Here is a 21,076-nt window from a genome sequence, read left to right as displayed (position 1 = left end):
TACCATTGTTGTCGTGTCCAATACGCAGCTTTTTCAAGGGTCCGAGGTCCACGGCTTCCACAGTAAACACATCAATCATACCCCGCTCAAACTTGTTCTTATGAGTCTTTGAAGCCTTTAGGTTAATTATTCCTGTGGATGCAGAACACAGACTAATTTATCATTTAAATTCACAAGCAGACAAACATAATGCAGCGGAGTCCCTTCTAGGGTTACCTGTGTCATCCTTGGTGCCATACAGGGTCATAAAGACATTAGCATCTGTTCCTGCGTACTTCTTGTCACCAGTTTTTATCCTCACTGTGTATGTTGTTGACATGGCTGTAATAAAACCAGATTAAATAATCACAGGATTTTTTTTTTTTTAATTATTTAGGAAAAGCTTAATTTCTGATATCACTTGGACACTTCACTACAGAGTTGTTCTCTTTCTGTCGCTCACACCTTTCTGTTCCAAACCAAGTGTAGCTTCAGAGTCATCTTCATCATCATCATCATCTCCCTTCTTCATGAAAGCCTCATCCACAGGAACAAGCTCTCTGGCAAGCTGTCCATCATCCTCATCAACAGCCAGCCACCGATTACAGGGGAAAAAATACCTAAAACACAATATATCATATATAATTGCTGTGCAGAATATACATAGAGATAATAACATGATCAGTGTCTCTACTTAGGATTCTTAGAACGTGTCTATGCCCAAAAATAGTTCAAACTGAAATGTACCACTTCACACCACACAGTGGAGCTCTATAGACATTTTACATGCAGAGGTTCAGTCTGCTGTGCAGGATGAAGATGTTCAGTGAAGCATTTGTCTCTGAATTTGTGTCTAGTATGACTCAGCAAGGTGCAAATATTTTACTAGTCAAATATGTTTTTTGTGTTAAGGGGGTCTCGTGAAGAAGCAGTTAAACACCTAAATAAATGTGCTCGTGACGTACGTGGTGTCATCTTTGTTGTCTACAATCTCCACTCTGTCCAAAAACCAGCCGGCACTGGCCTGGCTGTTGTCATGGCGGATCCTCAGCTTCTTCAGGGTCCCCAGATCCACTGCGGTGATGTCAAAAATGTCCTCCTGGGTCGCACGCCAACAAACCCGGTGACAAAGGGTCAAGGAATGTCACAGGTTAGCAGACCATGAGCACCTCATTACTTATTCATTTGATCTTTGTTTAAGCCACAAGGCTCCTGAGGTCCAACATTTGTTTGATTAAAGACTTTGCCAGGAAAACAGTATCAATTACAGCAATCTTGACAATGTGAGCAGATCAAACAAATACATTACAGCAACAGAAAAGCAACAATATGAGATTTAGCACTTTAAAAAGGCAGGTTTTTACACATTTGACAGGCTACTTGTTTCACCCATGTTGGTAATTCTGCTAAGCCAGCATAACATTCATTATGGACAGACATGGCAGTGACATCCACATTCTCCTTTAACTCTTTGCAAAAATTTAAATACACATTGCTCAAAAAAAAAATTAAAGCAACACCTTTTAATCAGAGTATAGCATCAAGTCAGTTAAACTTCTGGGATAATGAGCTGGTCAGTTATGTAGCATGTGTTTGTGTGTGTGTGTGTGTGTGTGTGTGTGTGGGGGGGGGGGGGGGGGGGGGGTAATCAGTTTCAGCTACTTTGGTGTTAATGACATTTGTATCACTATTGGTAGCATGAGGTGACGCCTGGAGCCTACAGAGGTTGCACAGGTAGTCCAGCTCCTTCAGGATGGCTCATCAATACGTGTCATTGCCAGAAGGTTTGCTGTGTCTCCCAGCACAGTCTCAAGAGCACTGAGGAGATTCCACGAAACAGGCAGTTACTCTAAGAGAACTGCACAGAGCCATAGAAGGTCTTTAACCCATCAGCAGGACTGGTATCTGCTCCTTTGTGCAAAGAGGAACAGAATGAGGACTGCCAGAGCTACAAAATGAGTTCCAGCAGGTCACTGGTGTGAATGTCTCTGACCAACCAATCAGAAACAGACTTCGTGAGGGTGGCCTGAGGGACTGACATCCTCTAATGGGCCAGGCACTGTGGAGCCCAACTGGCATTTGCCATAGAATATCAGAACTGGCAGGTCCTGTGCTTTTCATAGATGAGAGCAGATTCAGCCTGAGCACATGTGACAGACATAAAAAGGTCTGGTGGAGCCGTGGAGTACATTGTGCTGCCTGTAACGCTGTTCAGCATGATCGGTTTGGTGGTTGGTCAGTGATGGTCTGGGGAAGCACATCCATGGAGAGATACACAGACCTCTACAGGCTAGGCAACAGTATCCTGACTGCCGTTAGGCATCAAGATGAAATCCTTGGACACATTGTCAGACTCTACGCTGGTGCAGTGGGTCCTGGGTTCCTCCTGGTGCATGACAATGCCCAGCCTCATGTGGCAAGAGTATGCAGGCATTTCCTGGAGGATGAAGGAATTGATACCATTGACTAGCCCCCACGCTTGCCTGACTTAAATCCAATAGAACACCTATGGGACATTATGTTTCAGTCTATCTGACAGTACCAGGTTGCACCTCAGACTGTCCAGGAGCTCAGTGATGCCCTGATCCAGATCTGTAACATTTTTCAGAATGAACAATGACTGATGGTGACCTGGGAGCATGTGGGGGCCATAAAAACTACTGCATATATTTTTTAATTGCTGCAATGAAATTTCAGTTAAATGGACTAGCCTGCTGCATCATTTTTTTAACTTTGAGTTTTGGGGTGTTTTTAAATTCAGCCCTCTGTAGATTGATCATTTTTATTTCCATCAAATGATGTGGAATCCTTTCGTTCCTAACACATTGCCCAGTCCATATCAGTACAGACATCCAGCATTTTTTTTTTTTGTTTCCATTGAGAACAAAAAATTGTTTCTTTAATGTTTCTTAAATTTTTTTTTGAGCAGTGTGTAAGTCAAATATTAGTAGATGGATTTCCTTCAGATTTTCAGCAAACCAAGTTTACCTGGCCTTTCTCAAATTTGTTTAGACTGTTGGATTTCTTGAGCTGTCGCTCCCCTGTGTCGCCAGTTTCTCCGTAGATGTCGATGTACACATTGGCATCTGTCCCTGCCCCCCACATCGTCCCAGTGAACACATGTACCTCATATGAATTCACTGTCAGAGAAACACAGTAAATCATCAGTGACATTATAAAAATTCATATGGGGGTATTTGCCTGATTTTCGCCTTGCAGGCTTCAGCAGCAGCAGATATCAGTGAGTCAGCATACTATATTCACGCTCTACTTACTCTCCAAGTCTTCACTGTCCTCAGCCAGCAACTCGACCACAATCTCCCCATCCTCCTCGTCCCTGGCCAGCCAGCGGTTACAAGGGAAAATAAATGTCTCCACCACTTCCTGCAGCTCCTCAACTATCTCTACCTCTTCCTCCTCTTCTTTCTTCTTCTTTTTCTTATCCTTCTTCTTGTCTTTTTTGTTTGTCTCTTCTTTCTTCACCTCAACCTGCACCATAGCCATTGTCAGGCGCTTGATGTCCACTGTCTCCAGGAACCAGCCATCTCCAATACCCTTCCCATCATGGTAGATACGTATCTTATAGATCTTACCGACATCCTGAGCTTCGATCTGGGTTGTAGGCATAAAACAACAGTCAAACCAGGAACTTCAGTCTCCAACAGATGTTGACATAAGCTAAGCCGTGTTAATACAGACCTTGAAGATGTCAGTGGTACCACGTTCAAAATTGTTGGAGCGACTTTTAAGAGACAGAACTTCAGTTTTTCCTTCATATCCATAGATCTGACAGAAGACATTAGCGTTGGTTCCACCTGCACGCACGTCACCTGTAACCACTGTTACTTCATAGTTGATCACTGTTTGAGGGAAAAGGATTAGGCATTATGAGAAAGTGCCGAGTGCTTTTAAAAATATGAATTCTGACTGTACACTATTTTTTTTTTTTTTTAGTTTGTGCAATTTACATTGTTCAATGTCCAACGTCTCACTGGGATAGAGCTCCACCTCCACCTTTCCATCAGCTTCATCTTTGCAGAGCCACCTGTGACTTGGGAACATGTACTGCTTCCCATGATTTGGCACAGAGATCTGCACACTGTCCAGAAACCATCCAGCTCGCAGGCCCTCGTTAGTGTGACCGATCAGAAGTCGGTTGATCTGCAAGCATCAGAATACAAGGACAAAATCCGGTCAGGGAACATAAATAAATGTCTGAACATCTCTTTTTAATTATATACAGTACAAGTTTTGTGAACTTGCCTGCCCAATGTCAGAGGTTTCAAGGGTAAAGATGTCCGTGCGCCCTGTCTCAAAGTAGTTCCTGAGGTCATTGTCAGAGACTGCCAATATCACCTTGCTAGTATCACCCTTCTCCCCGTACAGCTTGACAAACACCTTGGAGTCGGAGCTGGCCCCATTCACGTTGCCTGTCTTGATTGCTATCTGGTAGCTGACATCTGAGGAGTGAAAAAGGTGCTTTAAAAAATGATCTCTGCATAAAGAAACACTTGGGGGTTTTTTTTAATGTTCTTTATGCACTCACTAAAGAGACGCAGGCCATCTCCCGCTGGAACTAACTCACGGACAATCTGTCCATCATCCTCATTACGGTCCAACCACCTGCAGAGAAACACAGATGTAAATGTACCACAAGAGTATGAAAGCAGAATGAGCATGACCTTTCTACACACTTCAGTGTCCCTGAAAATGGAAATACGCGGTAAAAAGATTACTTGTGTATTTATACCTTGACTGGAAGAATTATATAAGACTGACAGAACCTTAGGATTCAATTCAAGAAGCTGAAGGAAAAATAATGTTCACTGACTAGACTTTAATTTTAACAGTAACATTTTCCAGTTAAAAAGCCTAATCTTTAAATTAATAATTATAATCACAAAACATTTAAGTGGCCAAAGATTATTCATGTTGCTGGTTCCACATTGTTTCTGTGTTGGAAGCAACTTTGCCTCATTGGCAAATCAGGCAGACAGGATGAGGTAACACTGCACCTCAGCCTTGTGGTTTGGCACCTCCATTAGACGTGCAGAGCTGACCACATGCACTTAGTCTCCATTTGTAATTGCAAACTTGTCCATCAGCTGTGTAACTATTTACACACGAGCCACTGGAGAACTAGTGAAGGTAGGAGCGGTCAATTTACAACATTGAAGAGGGATTAAGAGCTGTCGGGAGACTTTTGTCTGGCTAGCTTGTGTCTGTGTGGGTTTCAGCCTAAGTTAATTAGAGGTATATGGGCACTACAAAATTTCTGTATATAAAACATATAAAAGCATAAGAAGTTTTTTTTTTCAAGCAAAGAGGGACATAAGAAGACCAATGTAGAGGAGAGATAGTGGATGTTGAAAATGGAGCTGCCATTGAATTTGATTGATGGATGGATGGATGGATGGATGGATGGATGGATGGATGGATGGATGGATAACCACAACCCCTACATTTTACCTAAACCATTTTATCAGTTTAACTGCACAGCTAATGCAAAATGACATTGTATAAAAGTTACAATTACATTTTCTTTTGGGATTCAAGCTCAGGAGATGGAGTTTGAGGTGAGGAGGAAGAGCATAAGATGGAAATGAGGGAGGAGAAAGACATAAAGAGACAGAGATGATGAAAATAGACATGTACAAATGTTAAATGGTCATATATAGTTTGAAAGAGCTACAGTATGTGTGATCTTTAAATTAAGAGTAGCTTATAAGGGGTACTGTGTATGTGACCACATACATAAAATGCACTGAACTCGAGATCGCTTCCGTAAACTGGTGGAGTAAGTTTATGAATTTACACATCTTTATGAGAAACATAATTGCATACTAAATCATGTATATTTATGAGTACAACTTTCTTTTTTTCTATTAAATAACTGCAAAAATGTACAGTAATGTAGCTTTAGATCAATATTTAAAGGTATCTCCAACCAGCCACTAAATAATCTTGCACAGCTAACTAAAACACCATAGCTTAGCATTTTAAAATTTTTACTGAAATAACATGTGAATAGATAGCTTTAAATCTTTCCCCCATAAAGATTTGATGACATCTCCTGTACCTTTAATGACAAACTTCAACACCTCAGTATATATCAATAAAGATGTGGTTTGACAACCATTACAATAGGTTATAGTAAGCTGTGTAGGCAGAGATCACCCTCGCTAACTTCTGACGCACAGCCAGTTATTTTGCTCTGGAAGCAGGACTGAAATATGAGAGAAACTGCTCAGTTCAGAAAAGAGAAACAAGGGTTACCTCTATAGGTGTCCAAAGGAGAAAGAATAAAAGGTTCTGATTAGAGAGACAGAAGCCCTCTGCTTCCAGTTTCTGCCTTTAGTTTAATATTTAGCATGTATTGGCAATGAGATTAATAATCTGTCTTCACAAATGTCAGCCTGGCATTTAAGTCATTTGGAAAGGATTGTCTTGCCTGAAACAAGGAAACTGAGTGGCCGCGGTCTCTGGCTGGCCCTCCTCCCTGACCATCACCTTATCCAGGTACCAACCACAGCCTCCACCACGGCCGTCATGACCCACACGGACCCTACGCACCTGGCCCAAGAACACGGACTCAATCAGGAACTCATCGTGCTACAGGAAGACAAAGAGACAACCAGGTAAAGACGATTGCGGTGCATTTTACATACAATATTTACTTAATTTCTGTTTATTAATGCACTCACGTTTCCCTTTTCAAATTTGTTAACATTGTTTTTGCTCATAATCATGAGTCGCTCCCCTGTGTCACCCAAATCACCGATAATATTGAGGAAGACGCTGGCATCGGTGCCACTGCCGCTGACATTTCCTGTGCAGATGGTGACTCTATACTTAATCACTGAAGAAGCGAATGGAGAAAGACACATATCACAAACAGAAGCTGCATTCACTCAATGCATACTGTTGTGAAAGTATCACTGACTGTGAACATGTGTTCAGTGTGTCTCTTACAGGCCAGTGGCTCATCAATAGTTGCTCCTGTCGCTGGAAGCTCTCTGACAATCTCATTGTCATCTTCATTGATGTCAAGCCAACGGCCACATTCAAATGAATATTTCTCCTTGGTTAGTGTCTTGAGCAAGGTGACCTGCAGAAAATCATAATTTGGTTCTTAACTTTCCTTTCAGACAAGACTGCAGCAATGACAGTATTTATTTTCCCAGACAATTCGACTCTGTCATGCTAGCATGCCTGTGAAGCTTGCATCAATGTTTACATGTTAAACATCTTGGTTTTTACCAAATAGCATGTGAGCATTTGTTAGATGGCGCTAAACTGAAAAGAAAAAAAAAAAAGTTAAAGCAATTCATCATTTAAGTTTTCACTGAAAAAAGTCCAGTGATTTAAAGGCAAAGAACTAAAAATGTTGAGATATTTCAGTCTGTTCCAAAGTGGTAAACTGATCCAAATGTTTCAACATCCATAGTGGAAGTAACACTAGCTCAGTGCCAGACTCAATGCTCAGAAGTGACACTTTATAACAGAATTAACAGCTTATACTGACAATTCAGACAGACAGAGCAATGAGTTTCACCTTTGCTAAATGCCAGCCAGCGAATGGATGTCTCTTCTCGTGCCAGATCCGCAGTTTCAGCAGTCTTCCTATGTCTGCCATTTCAATCTACAGTGATCCCAAAATGTAAAACAATCAAAAAGGTTGCTTTTTTAAAGAACTTTAATTAACAATGAAATCAGCGATTGCATTCAGTTTACCAGATGATGTCGAGGCTTACCATGAATTTATCGACCTGACCCTGTTCAAAACTGTCTGAGTTGTTCTCTAGTTTGAGCTCATCAGACTTTCCCTTCTCTCCATAGATCTGCAGGAATACCTGGGCATCTGTGCCTGCCCCCTTTACATCTGAGGTCCAAATCCACAGTGACCAAGGGTACTCTAAATGGAAATACACTCACTGTGACTCACTGTGTGTATGTAAAGTGGTTTTCTGTTTTATTCATGGAATAAAGCTTGAATAAAGCCACCCACTTTTTTGTTTTTTCTGCCTGAGAGAGACCATCTCATACAGCTCCCTCTCAATCAGCCCATCTCCCTCATCCTCATCCAGCCACATCCCACACGGAAATGTCTGCTCTATCCCCGTGAATGGACAGTATATAACTACCTGGAAGAGAAATGGTTGATGGATGAATGACACTGAGAATCACTTTGTACCCACTTGAGAAAACAAAAAAAAGTACCTTTTCACAGTACCATCCAGCACCAACTGCACCATTGTCATGCCCGATGGTGACCCTGCTGAGTGGGCTCATCAGTTCACAAATCTCTACATTGAAAATGTCAATGAGACCACGCTCAAAAGCACCACCCTCGAGGAACACTTTGCCACTGTTTTTCAAGCCTTTAGCTCCATGCATGACCATGTGGATCTTAGAGTTGGTCCCCGCACCCCTCACATTGCCAGTCATCACTTGGACATTGTATATGATTCCTAAGTAGAAAAAGGAAAATGCATGACATATTTTTGGCCCAAAGTCTTAACACTGAAATTAAGACTGACATCATCATCGTCATCATTTTAATCTCTGCTGATAGTCTCTACTTAAACTCCTGATGTCATGGTTCTTCGGTGGCTAAATGCTCCACTATATTCACAAGGTATTCACTCTGCTAGCTGAGAAAATAATGTGCAGTAGGTTTTCAAGAGCAACAAAGCTCTACAGAACATGGCAAAAGATGCTGGTGTAGGTTACTGATCATTATAGGTCCAGCATTAATATTCATCCCTTCTACATTTTTGCAGGAGTTTATGTTTTATTTGTTTTCCTACAGTGACAGCGAACACTATGTGTTTGAGGCATAATAAAAATAATCTGGTGCTTATCAAGTCTTAAAATTATGTAAACATAATTTTATGTAAAAATTGTCATTACTTGTTTTTTTTGTTTTTTTTTTAAACTAAGCCAAAATGCTGACGCAGTGTGAGAAAAACTAAGTACGCCCTTACTGCTTCCATAGGAATTAAGAGGGTAAGTAACAGCCAGATGCTGATAAGGCGCTTGATTAATTGATCTGCAGGTGTGATCAACGTTTTGGCCGTTTGCTGGTCTGGAGTATTCAGGTGTGTCTTAGCACAGTGTCAAGGAAGAAAGACATCAGCAGTAATCTTGAAGAAGCGACTGTTACTGTCCATCAATCTGTGAAAGGTTATAAAGCTATTTCCAAACAATCTTTCTACAGTGAGAATGCGTCACAGGTGGAAAATTTCAAGACAGCTGCCACAATCTTCCCAGGAATGAAAATCCCAGTGGCTTTATCCCAAGGTCAGAGAAACCACAAACAAGCTAGATCGCAGACTCTACAAGTCTCAGTTTGCATGTTAAATGTTAAAGGCTGAACAAGTGTGGCTTGTTTGGAAGGGTTGCCAGGAGAAAGCCTCTTCTCTCTAAAAGGAACATGGCAGCTCGGCTTAGGTTTACAAAGTTGCATCTGAACAAACCAAGACTTCTGAAACAATGTCCTCTGGAGACCAAAGGGGAGATGTTTGGCCAGAATGCACTGCGTTACACTTGGCAAAAAGCAAACAGCATATCAGCACAAATGCCTCATACCAGCTGTCAAGCACGGTGGTGATAATTTGGGCTTGTTTTGAAGCCACAGGAACTGGACACCTTGCAGTCACTGAATTGATCGTGAACTCCTTTGAATATAAAACTATCCTAGAGTCAAAACTGAGCCCATCTGTCCAACAGCTAAAGCTTGGCTGAAACTGGGTCATGCAACAGGATAGTGATCCCAGCGCAGCAGCCAATCTACAACAGAATGGCTGGAAAAGAGAAGAATTAAGGCGATGAAAAGGCCCAGAAAAGCCCAGACCTCAACAACATAATAGAGAAGGGGCCAAATTCCTCTACAATAATGTGAGAGATTGATAAAATTATAAAGGAAACAATTACTCCAAGTTATTGCTGCTAATGGTGGTTCTGCAGTCTACCAAATCATGGGGTGTATGTAGTTTTTTTACACACTGGTTCTGTATTGTGACTTAGTTTTTGTTAAATAAAAAAATGACACAATGTAATATGTCGTGTGTTATTGTTTATCTCAGGTTGAATTTATGACATTTTAAGACCTGGAAATTACTAGATCTTTTTTTATGTCCTGATATGTAAAACCTGAAAACTGACAGAGGAAGTACTTTCTTTTTACCATGAGTGTGAATGAAATTTTATAGAATTTCAGTATTGCTTCTAAACCATCTCTATATGGGAACACAAATAATTGATACGACATTACAGGTTAAACAGTGTTGTTAAAATTCTGCAGTTCTAAAAATGTCAAGAAATGTGTAAAAACTGGCCGTCTCTGACGAAACACCCTCCAAGCACTTCAAGCTGAATGCACACACACAGGTCCAAAAAGTATTTTTGCACAGTAATTTTGCAAAATTTGATATATTTGCAATCTCAGTTACATTTCATTTACATTTACCCTGGAAAAATGGCTCAAAATTTTTTTCTCACCCATTGGTTGCATGGATCCGACCAACACATCTCTCTGTATTTTGCCATCATCTTCATCCATGGCAAACCAGCGGTTCACTGGGAACTCATACAGTTCTTTGTTCCCCATGTCATCTATGACCACCTATAGACAAACATTGCACACTATCGTCAGTGTTTTATATGTACCTGTATACATCTTAGCAGATGATGTTTCCATGTGCTGGTTTTACATGCCTTATCCAGAAACCATCCGGCTGAAGAGCCTCTGTTGTTGTGACCAATAGTGATTTTCCTCAGCCTCCCGAGGTTTGGGGCCTCTATTGTAAACTTGTCCTCTGACCCTCGTTCAAAGTTGTTTTTGTCACTGTCCAGTCTTCTCTCTCCTTTGATAATAAACACGGTTTTGCAATGAGAAACACACACACACACACACACACACACACACTTACAGTGTTATCTTCTGAAATATTTTATAGACCATGCAGCTTTACATTCGTTGTCAACAAACCTTATCTAAAAAACCCTTTGTGTCCACCCTACCTGTGTCACCATTCACTCCAAAGATATTCAGGAACACATCAGCATCAGTCCCACTTCCCTTCATATCAGCAGTGAACACGCTCACAATGTATTTATTCACTGCAGAACATGGGATATGAAATACAGAGTCAAGAAATCTTCTAGGTATGTAAGTAACACACAAGAAGAACTAAAAGTTTAATAAATGCTATTTCTGCCACAGAGTCATAATTAGATTCTCATAAGAAAGGTTCCTTGTTCTTTGACACTCAGATTACTTCCATTTTAAAATATTCATAACAGTGTGTGTCTGTTCATTACAGTTAAATTGCTCTGACCACTCCTTCACAGCACAGCACCCTCCTTGTCTTTACGTGAGCCTCAGGTTCACAGTGCTCTGCTTGACTGACTGCAGGCACTGAGATGTTGGATCACATTGCCACAGAGAACACATGGGCTGGTGTACCTGAGGATTACACTCTAGTGGAATTCATTTACAACCTGAAACACTATCTAAAACACTAGGCTAGTTGTGTACAACTGGCCAGACACATGACTCTAACACTTAAAAAAAAACTTGAGAAATACCTGACCATAAGGCATATATCTCATTTAGAAAAATTAGTATTTAAAATGAATGACCAATTTGATCCCAAGAAGAAAGCAATAGAGACTAGAGCTCTTTCTAATGAGAACCAAACTATAGAGGGATTACATGATATTTGGCTTTTGGACATCATTTTTTAATCCCCGGGGTTTCTCTGACATGTGGAGGAGGTATTTGGAACTGTACCCAGTTGTTATTTTGTTTTAACCTTTGTGAACAGTTTGGTCTGCTTATTATGTGTTTGTCCTGGATTGACCTACATTTTGGAACATCCATGGGGTTCATGCTGCCCAGCAGGTCCCTGACAAACAGGTTGTCGCCCTCCTCCCGACTCAGCCAGTTGTTGCAGGCGAAATAAAAACGCAGATGGGGCCGGTTCATGTCGGTCACCACCACTCTGTCCAAGAACCAGCTGGCGCTCATCCCCGTGTTGTCGTGCTCGATCCTGGGGAACTCAGCAGATTCAGAACCTGACACGAATGCAGCCTGGAGGCATTATCAAATGAGGCTATCATATCAGATGATTTGCTATTCTCATTTGTTTTGGTTTTTTTAGCCTGTTTGAATGTCTGCTGTGGTTCCTAAATGCTTCTACTGTGCAGTAATAACACTTACAGTTGAATGTTGAATACCTTGAATTTATACACCTGCGGCAATGAGACTGAAAACACCTGAATTAAAAGCTCAAGAGGTGGGGCTCAAAGCTTTTGTCCATATAGTGTATATTGATAACCTCTAACAAACATCAGGGCATGAGTAGAAAAGTCTCAGTGTTCCCAGTTCCGTTTTAGATCTGCTTTTACTACACCGTCAAATAGCATCATGGTCCTGAATTTTGGATGTGGAGATTTGAGTGCTCTTATATTATATTTATTGTTTTATGTTTGATGTTCACATTCCTTAGTATCTTGAACTTTAGTTCTTTGTTTCAGTTCCTGTTCATTTCTATTAGTATCCTGCTTAGCGGTTGTTTTGTATAGTCGTGCTATTTTGGTAGCCTTACCCGTGTGTCCTTCTGTGTCAAGTTTAAGTAAGTCAGGGTCTCTTTGCTTAGTTAGTGACTTCCTTTTTTATTTTGGTAGTTATTTAACTTCCCCTGTCTCATGATCCTTGATTAGTTTCACCTGTGTCTTGTTGCGCTTATGTTTCAGATCTTCATAATCACCTTGTGTGTGTATTTAAAGCCTCAGTTTGCTTGTTGTGTTGACCTGTTCCCTGCTTGCTTCCTGGCACGTTTCCCTGTGCTGTCTAAATTTAGTTTCTTTGTTTGGATTTATTTTTTGATTGCTCTGTTGACCTATATTTGCTGAATAAACAGCTCTCTCTTTGTTAATCTCTGCCTCACTGCCTCTTTGCATTTGGGTCCCAACCTCAGCACACTCTGACAAATAGCATTCGAATTACTGTATGCATTCATGCTCTCTTGGCAAAGTCTACAGCTTTCAATAATATCTACAGCAATTGTTGGATCACTTAGAAGTGGAAATAGATCTCACATCCAAGTTCAGTAGCTCTTAGGAGTTTATTTGTAGCATTTGTCATACTTCTTGAATTGTTTAAAGCTGACTGACCTTGACCTCAAAAAATAGCAGTTAGGTGTACCACCTTAACTGAGGATCTCCTCCATGACAGATGAGAAAACTGTGTCTGTGTGACATGCTCATGAAAAAGAAACAAACTCTTCAAAAGTTTCTAATCCATTGTGTAGCATCCCTAATTTTTAGCAATTCCTGACAAAGCAGTGTTTAAATCTGGTTGCCTGATTTCAGAGTTCATGCCTGGTGACTGTGATGTAACACTGCCTCCTCTAGAGAGAAAGACACTCCGAACAGCAGATGGGGCTTAACCTTCTGTCACTGGCTGAAACCCTTTGATGGCCCACAGCACAGTGAGAAACGTTCCTGTGGGATCCTCTCAGAAAGCTGCTGTTATGCTGCGTGAGGTATGCTTAACTATGAAGCATAAGCTGTGATGTTGTCAGTGACCTGTAGCTGTGCATTCTGGGTATTTAATCCAAGAGACACAGCAAAAGGGTATTACAGTGCTGTATTATAGTGCTGTAATATGAGTATATGAGTTTGAGTTATCACAGACAACTGTTTAGATTTTTATTGGCCATACACTACCTCAGCTTCTTTAGAGGCCCCACGTTGTGCGTTTTGATTCGGAAAACATCAGTCTTATTCTTCTCAAATGCAGTCCGGCTTCTGTAAAATGTGAAAACGTGAAAAATATCAGGACAATGCTCCAAGTATCCCAGTTCAGGGAGACAAATCATCTGAACTCTGGAACAGTAAATTGCATCCCTTAACCAGATTTAGGATACCCTGGTGGTCTCATAGCAGACCTTCTTGAGGTTCAGCCACTTCACCTCTAACTCCTCCTCCACCTCATGTGCTTTTACCCCTCACAGAGGCCTGTGACCACAGCAGACCCCCTCTGTGAAACATCGTGAATCAGATACCCTTTTTTCCTTTAACAGAGTACACCTGCCTTTGTGTCTGACCCATATCTCCATCTGTTCTCATCTCCTGCAATATTCAGCTGGCAGGCAATGCAAGGCTCACAAAATAAGGTGTGCAGAGTCATTATACTGCAATAAACTGCCAAGACTAAAATACTGTCCAACACACATGAATGCATACCCTTATTCTCCATGTTAAATCACCTGCAAGAGAATGATGGGGAGAAACTGATTATGGGGGAAAACCAAAGACCACTGCAAACTTTGGAATTCATGCAATTTGAATATGTTTGATAATTACACTGAATTTCCAAAGAGTTGCATTTTTTAATCTGCCTCACTGATTAGTAGGGCAAATATTCTTGGAGACATAGCAACCCTCCTTACCTGTATCATGCTGTAAAGTTTTAAGTGATGATAACACAATACAGGCAGGACCTAACACATATCGGAGTAAGGTGAAACTCCTTACGATGCTGTTTGTGTATTATGTCACCAAAAGGGGCTCATGAACATCTGTTTATGTAGCTCATCAGCTAAGCAAAGCTAGAGTCATACAGCAGGGAGATAGTTAATACATGGCAATGCTGTCTGAAGCGGCGCAAATGAATAAGACCACCACAAGCTGTGGGTGACATGGTCCAGAGTGGTTGACAATAAGATGGTATATCTGTTACACTTCACAGGTAATCAGATCTGTCAATCAATGTGTGCAGAGATAAAGGAAGCCTGCTGCTAAGATCCCCTGAGAGTCATTTGATCATCCTCAGAAATGACATCGTGGTCTTCTTTCATTTATCTCTAAATAGAAACGAAGACCAGCCATGTCACATAGTTCCTCCTTACTCCGGATATCCTGTGTCCAACACTTATGTGCTGTATATAAGAGGTATTCCTGCTTTACAAACAAACCTCTGTTGTAAATATGCTCTGTTGCTCTGACATCAGAGAATTTACAGGTCAGTAACTTGTTGAAGGTGCTGGTGTTCAAACTCATTTTATCTGGATTCACTGGTTCTTTGGACATCAGGTTATTGTTGAACAGGAACTCTCTCACATACAGCGTTATATTGACAATACAACCCAACACAAGAACAGGATCATAACCACTGTTTTGCAGTTTGTTTGTTTTTTAAAATACCTCTTTTCTGTGCTGAAGGATCGGAGAAGAATAGAAAAGATTAAAAGGTTAACAGCTGACACTGAAAAGGTGCTAAACTGGCAAAGCGTGCTGATTATATAAACTGAGAAAGAACACATAAAACATGATATAATGGTGAGAACACAGAAAGTCACTGAGATCTGATTTAGACTCTAGAAAAAAAGCATATTCATCAAAAGAGTTCAATAACACCAGCATGAACAAGTTAAACTCACTTGCTCGCCAGGTGAACCTTGGGTGTGACGCCAAAGTCTCCAAAAAGGGTAACAAATACATTAGCATCTGTCCCGGCTCCTTTTACATCACCAGTGACACTAACCACCTCATACACTGAAAGAGAGAGAAGAATGGAGACTGTTGTAATGAGGCATTTAGGAAACAAAAACATAAATTCCATTATATCTATAACTAATAGACAAATTTAATGAATAAAAATTTGAACTAAAGGACAAACACAAAGTCACATCCTCAGACAGCATCCAATAATCTATAAACGTGGAGCATTATGTTTCCTTCCATGCACAGTTGCCAGGGAATTCAATGCGGCGAAACTGCAACGAATCCATGTCTGGCATGATACTCCAGCCAATCCTCTCTCACATTTCAGACATCTGTAAAATCTACCTGAGGTGGTGACATTCATAATGTTTGCATGGAGGAGAAGAGACGTGGTATCAGCCTAAGAACAAAATCCTGGCGTGCAGAAAATAAATCCTAATCACCGGTGATCCCTCGACTTCTCCTCAAGAAACACCCTTTGAATTTTGTGGATTACTATGAACTATGGTACAGGATAAGTCGACTGCTCTAAAGTTCCCTCAGCTTTACATTCAAATTCAGTATCAGATCAAAATGTCCATTTTCCTACAAGTAATACTTTAATTTAATGCACAAAAAAATTTTTATAGTCTATGTCTTAACAATCTGAACAAAAATCTGTAGTTTTGGAGGAGATTTCAAAAGGATGTTGCTGATAATTTTATAGCTTATATATAAAGTTTAAAAGGCTATACAATGGTGACACTTTAGTTCGGCCACTTTAATGTATCTAAATGTTTTTTCTTCTGTTTTGAGATTACAATGTATATATTACATTAACTTGAAAGTATGGGGCTTTGAGACAAATGTCTACCAACCCAGGGATGAAACAGCCAGTATAGCTACTTACACCCAGCTTTAAAAAGCATGGTACACATAGTGTGTCACCACTAACTCTTTGAAAAGGTTCCTCAACCTAAACAAGTCAACATGAATCATGGTTGGACCCCAGTCTTCCAGGAGGGAAAAAAAATCATGCGTGCTTGATCCTTACCTGACCTCTGCCAACATCTGTAATCAGTGTCCAGCCACGGAGGCTGAAGACACTGATTACTGAAGACAATGATTTACGAAGCAACACAGTGTTTGCTTTTTTGTGCTGCTGAGGTAGCTGTCATGTATTTATTCTCACTAGGGTGCAACTAGTGATTCAGAAAACTTAATCAGAAAAGAACAAAAATAGATGCCAGTCCCTCCAGAAATAGATTAGTTGATTGCTTTAAAGAGGATATACTTTTGGGGCTTTTCAATGTATTTGTGCACAAAAAATAGTCTTTAAGATACTGCAGGTTGTTCATCATCTGTTTCCTAAATGGCTGGTTCATTAAATGTGATTGATTTAGAGAAATATATATTATACATATACAGCCCGGTGAAAAACGAAGTACACCCCATGATTCAGTGGCTTGTGGAGTCACCTTTAGCAGGTGAAGTCATCATTTTGTGTATGACTTCATCGGTTTCTCACATCATTGTGAAGCAATTTTGGCCCACTCTTCTTTACAGTGTTGCTTCACTTCATTGAGTTTTGCGGACATCTCTTTGTGCACAGCTCTCTTAAGGTCACACCACAGCATGTCAATTGGGTTGAGTTTGACTGAGCTCCTGCAACACATTGATTCTTTTCTTTTCCAGTCATTCTGTTGTAGATTTGCTGCTGTGCTTAGGATCATTGTTCTGTTGCATTTGGGTCAAGCTTTGCTGCTGGATAAATGGCATCACATTTGGTACACTTTGGTATACAGAGGAGTTCATGGTCCACTTAGTGACTCCAAGGTACCTGGGTCCTGGGGCTGCAAAACAAGCCCAAATCATTGCCCCTCCATCACTATGCTCAACAGCTGGTATGAAGTTTTTGTGTTGCCTGCCAACAGGCAGGGACTAAACTTAACTTTTTCACTTTTCTGTCATCCATTTGTCTGTCTGTCACGCTTTCAGTGTCTCAATAACTGTACAACACACTGACTTCAAACTGGGAGGCTATTTGAAGAGTAAAGCTGCAGAGCACAAGAACCATAACCCATTTCCTCTTGTACTGGTTTAATCACTGTCATCAATCTTTCCATCATTCATTCATCTCTCAGTTGTCTCATCTCTCTGTTTCCTATGTCAGATATCTTTATCAATATTGAATGAAATAAATTTAATGTATAAAATAGAGACACTTCTATGCAGTATCTGTTGAACCACAATAATTTACTATAAAAATCTATTTGTAAATATGAACTGCTAAACTCAGTACTTAATCATTTACTTTCATATACCTGAATATACTTTCTGTTCAGTCTTTTTCTAACAGTCCTGTCAGGAGCTTTGTTTAACATATGAACTGTTCTTCCCTTAATTTTGTTGAACAGCGTATTTAAAAATTAGGACGTATGTTGCTACTAGACTAGACGACAATGAATTTGACACCTGTGCTGCAGTGTATCCAATGTTCTATGAGGAAAAGTCCTAAAAAAGTCATGATGGACTAAAGGAGTCAATGTTAGGTTTTATATTAATAGAATATGAAAATAATTCATCTCCAAACGCTACACAAGAAAGCAAGAGCTAGATGGCAAAAGGACAGCTTAAAAACTTCCAGAAGATGGGGAAAGGAAATGTACAGATCTGATAAAGAGCAACTTGACCAAAGCCAGTCTGAGACCTAATTAACAGTGAGGTGAGGCATTAAAACCGGCTTAAAGAGAAAGAGAGACACCTGATAAAATCAGACAGGTAAGACTGAACCGTGATAAACTCCTTGGAGTGTCAGAAACCTGAGTGAGCCAGTTAGGTAACAAAGATGTGCTTACTGTAGCAGTGTTTCACCACTACAATAGACAATAATACTTAATGCTCCTTTTATAATCTACAGGATGATCGAGCGCTTAAAGGAAATCAGTTACTTTATGAAATACATTTTATGGAGGTTTTTAGGTGGAAACAGATAAAGAACTTTGTTGTTGTTACTGCAAGTAGCAGCTTTCTTATTCAAATCATTTTTAATACAGCATGCGTGTACTAAACAAGTGGGTGCTTAAATGTAAGAATTAAGTTCTCGGGTTGCAGTTGCTGCAGCTGGTCTGAAATCAAATATACTATAAGTGAGCTTTTGCAAATACATTCAGAAATAAACTAAATCTGATATTGTTAACATTACAACAAACACTAAAAGAACAACAAAAATCAATCTTGTAGAGTTTACTAACATCATTCTGTGGGCCTCTGATCTGCTCTAAAAAGCTCCTCTGGCTCCCAGCCCCAACTCTGGCCCTGACTGTGTTCCCAGCCCCTGGGACTGGGATGGCACCCAGCAACCCGTCTGCCCTTGAGCCTCTGTTTGGCGCCATTCATGTAGAACATAACTGAGCTTTCACCCAGAACAATAACAGAGGGATTCCCCAGAGTGCTCCTGCTCAGAGCTGATGGGAACTGGAGTCAAGGTTTGAGCAGGTGGTACACGCCAACAGATATACTCTGTATGTTCTGAATTTCAAGTTCCTGAGATTTATTTATTTTTAAAAGCAACACGTGAGGCTTCTCTGTCTACTCTACAATGTCCTTACCTTTCTTTTTGAAGTATTCATCTTCATATCCATCAGATGAGTCTGTGTGGTAGTTCAGCAGTTCATTCTGGTAGATTTCAGCATAGTCCACCTGTTTACTTTTGGATTTTTTCCCCTTCTTCTTTTTATCTTCATCACTGTCTGCAGACCCCTTTTTTGCTTTCTTCTTCTTCTTTTTCTTTGATTCCTCCTCCTCTTCCTGCTCCTCGATTAAAGGCTCCTCATCGTCGTCATTGTGAGACTTTTTCTTTTTCTTGCCATCTTTAGACTTTTTATCCTTGGAGCCCATCTCAGCCTCCCCCTCCGGATTCTCTGCAGAGGATTTCTTTTGCTTTTTCTTCTTTTCCTCCTTCACTCCCTCAGTCACTTCTTCTTTGAGCTTCTGTGATTTCTTCTTTTTGGTATGGGTTGTGAGATCATTGTTGTTCTGCTCACCCTCATCTTCTTTGCTTTCAATCACAGCCCCAGCCTCAGCCTCAGCCTCACAATCATCATCATCATCTGCTTTCTTTTTCTTCTTTTTCTCTCTTACCTTGTCTCTCTCTTTTTTAGCCTTCACTTTCTCTGGAACCTCCTGATTCTCAGAGCTCTCTGTGCTCTTGTGTTTCTTCTGACTCTTCTCCCTTTTAGTGGTGTCCCCACGGGTCAAACCATTGCTCTTCTCCTTTAACTTTGGCTCAGTTTCCTCCACTTCGTCATCAACCTCTTTGGTTTCTTCTGAAGCTGTGGATTTTTTCTGTTCGGATGGCATCTTTTATTCATTTACTTCCCTGGCCCTTAGTTTCGTAAGTGCTGCCTTGAGTTTCTAATGGTGTAAGACAATTCATTTGACCCTTGGCTGCAGAGGTGTTCTGGGATTGTGCGGTCGGAGCAGCCACTAAGGACACACAGAGGAAGGGATGACTGCCTGGACGTCTCCTACCTGGGCCAGAATGGCCATTCAACACAAACACAAACACACACACACACACACACACACACACACACACACTACTCATGAAAAATTAGTGTCACTTCAGCACTCACATGACCCACAGGAGAAAGCCCTGTGAAAAAGGAGCCTTGCACAGAGAACTTATCCTCTCTGCCTCGGCACTCTCTATTATTCATGGTGTCAGGATCGCTTTACGGGCCGGGGGTGTCTCGCTTTTACCTGCAGTCACACTCATACAGACAGATAGACACAGACACGTGTGCGCACGCACACGCGCACACACACACACACACACACACACACTACTACTTCTCCCTCTTTGTTGTTGCATGTGTGTCTGATTTGAGTGTGTGTCTGAGAAAAAGCAACTTATAACTGTGTGTGATATTTAGACAGCATTGATTTATTTCATTCAGAGCAACTTGCAACTAACTAATGAAGGCAATAGCGGCACATTTTAGGAAACATTTTGCTTGCTTACATGCAGAGTGTAAAATTTGCGGGTTGGTGGGTTCGGGGTTGGGGGGGGGGGGGGGGGGGGGGGGGTGTGTGACTAGCCTATCTGGTAAAAAACAAAACAAACAAACAATAAAAGAAAGTACTGGCAGGAATTTGGGGGAAGTAATCTTTTTACATTTTAATGTATCATTGTTTTACCTTTTTTTTTTATTATTACTTTTTACAGACCAAACAAACTTAACATAAACTCAGTTAAAACTTGTAAAATCAATTTTAAATAATTTTAATTACTCACTGAAATAATTCATGAATTGATGGAGCAAATCAGAGCTTTTATAATTTCATTTCTTAGATATTAAATGTTTAATCCCCCAAATAATACAGAGGAAATTGAAATTAATTAATTAATTAATTGAAATCTATTGAAATTAAAAGTTAAAAGTTAAATCAACATTAGCGTTATGTCTATTCTTTCTGCCTGACATGGTGTTACTTATTTCAGGAGTTATCAAACTAAACTCCTCATAAAAAGAAGAGAAATAATGTGAGATTTTTTTCCCCACAGATTTACAGTTTGGAAGTCTTTGTTTTGTTCCTG

The 21,076-nt window shown here is 40.5% G+C and overlaps 1 protein-coding gene across 1 annotated transcript in view; it reads right to left on the bottom strand.

Annotated features, from left to right (window-relative positions):
* loxhd1a (lipoxygenase homology PLAT domains 1a) overlaps positions 1-19,836 on the bottom strand; it is a 33,225-nt gene extending 13,389 nt beyond the window's left edge. Inside the window, exons 1-25 of the mRNA XM_030743017.1 lie at positions 19,086-19,836; positions 15,432-15,546; positions 15,196-15,207; positions 13,717-13,797; positions 11,851-12,035; positions 11,005-11,103; positions 10,699-10,847; positions 10,483-10,606; positions 8,200-8,450; positions 7,988-8,123; positions 7,734-7,894; positions 7,535-7,621; positions 6,952-7,087; positions 6,684-6,838; positions 6,431-6,591; positions 4,526-4,602; positions 4,243-4,439; positions 3,948-4,140; positions 3,679-3,839; positions 3,255-3,591; positions 2,968-3,119; positions 945-1,078; positions 445-599; positions 217-321; positions 4-132 (exon numbers count right to left, since the gene is read on the bottom strand). Of these exons, the coding sequence (XP_030598877.1) occupies positions 4-132; positions 217-321; positions 445-599; positions 945-1,078; positions 2,968-3,119; positions 3,255-3,591; positions 3,679-3,839; positions 3,948-4,140; positions 4,243-4,439; positions 4,526-4,602; positions 6,431-6,591; positions 6,684-6,838; positions 6,952-7,087; positions 7,535-7,621; positions 7,734-7,894; positions 7,988-8,123; positions 8,200-8,450; positions 10,483-10,606; positions 10,699-10,847; positions 11,005-11,103; positions 11,851-12,035; positions 13,717-13,797; positions 15,196-15,207; positions 15,432-15,546; positions 19,086-19,836 (4,243 nt within the window). The remainder of the gene's footprint in view (positions 1-3; positions 133-216; positions 322-444; positions 600-944; positions 1,079-2,967; positions 3,120-3,254; positions 3,592-3,678; positions 3,840-3,947; positions 4,141-4,242; positions 4,440-4,525; positions 4,603-6,430; positions 6,592-6,683; positions 6,839-6,951; positions 7,088-7,534; positions 7,622-7,733; positions 7,895-7,987; positions 8,124-8,199; positions 8,451-10,482; positions 10,607-10,698; positions 10,848-11,004; positions 11,104-11,850; positions 12,036-13,716; positions 13,798-15,195; positions 15,208-15,431; positions 15,547-19,085) is intronic.
* Positions 19,837-21,076: the final 1,240 nt, after the last annotated feature.

This window comes from Archocentrus centrarchus, chromosome 12 (genome assembly GCF_007364275.1).
Source record: "Archocentrus centrarchus isolate MPI-CPG fArcCen1 chromosome 12, fArcCen1, whole genome shotgun sequence".
NCBI classification, from domain to species: Eukaryota; Metazoa; Chordata; class Actinopteri; order Cichliformes; family Cichlidae; genus Archocentrus; species Archocentrus centrarchus.
Note: the sequence above shows the minus strand (reverse complement) of the source record. Positions and strands in the feature narration are given on the sequence as shown.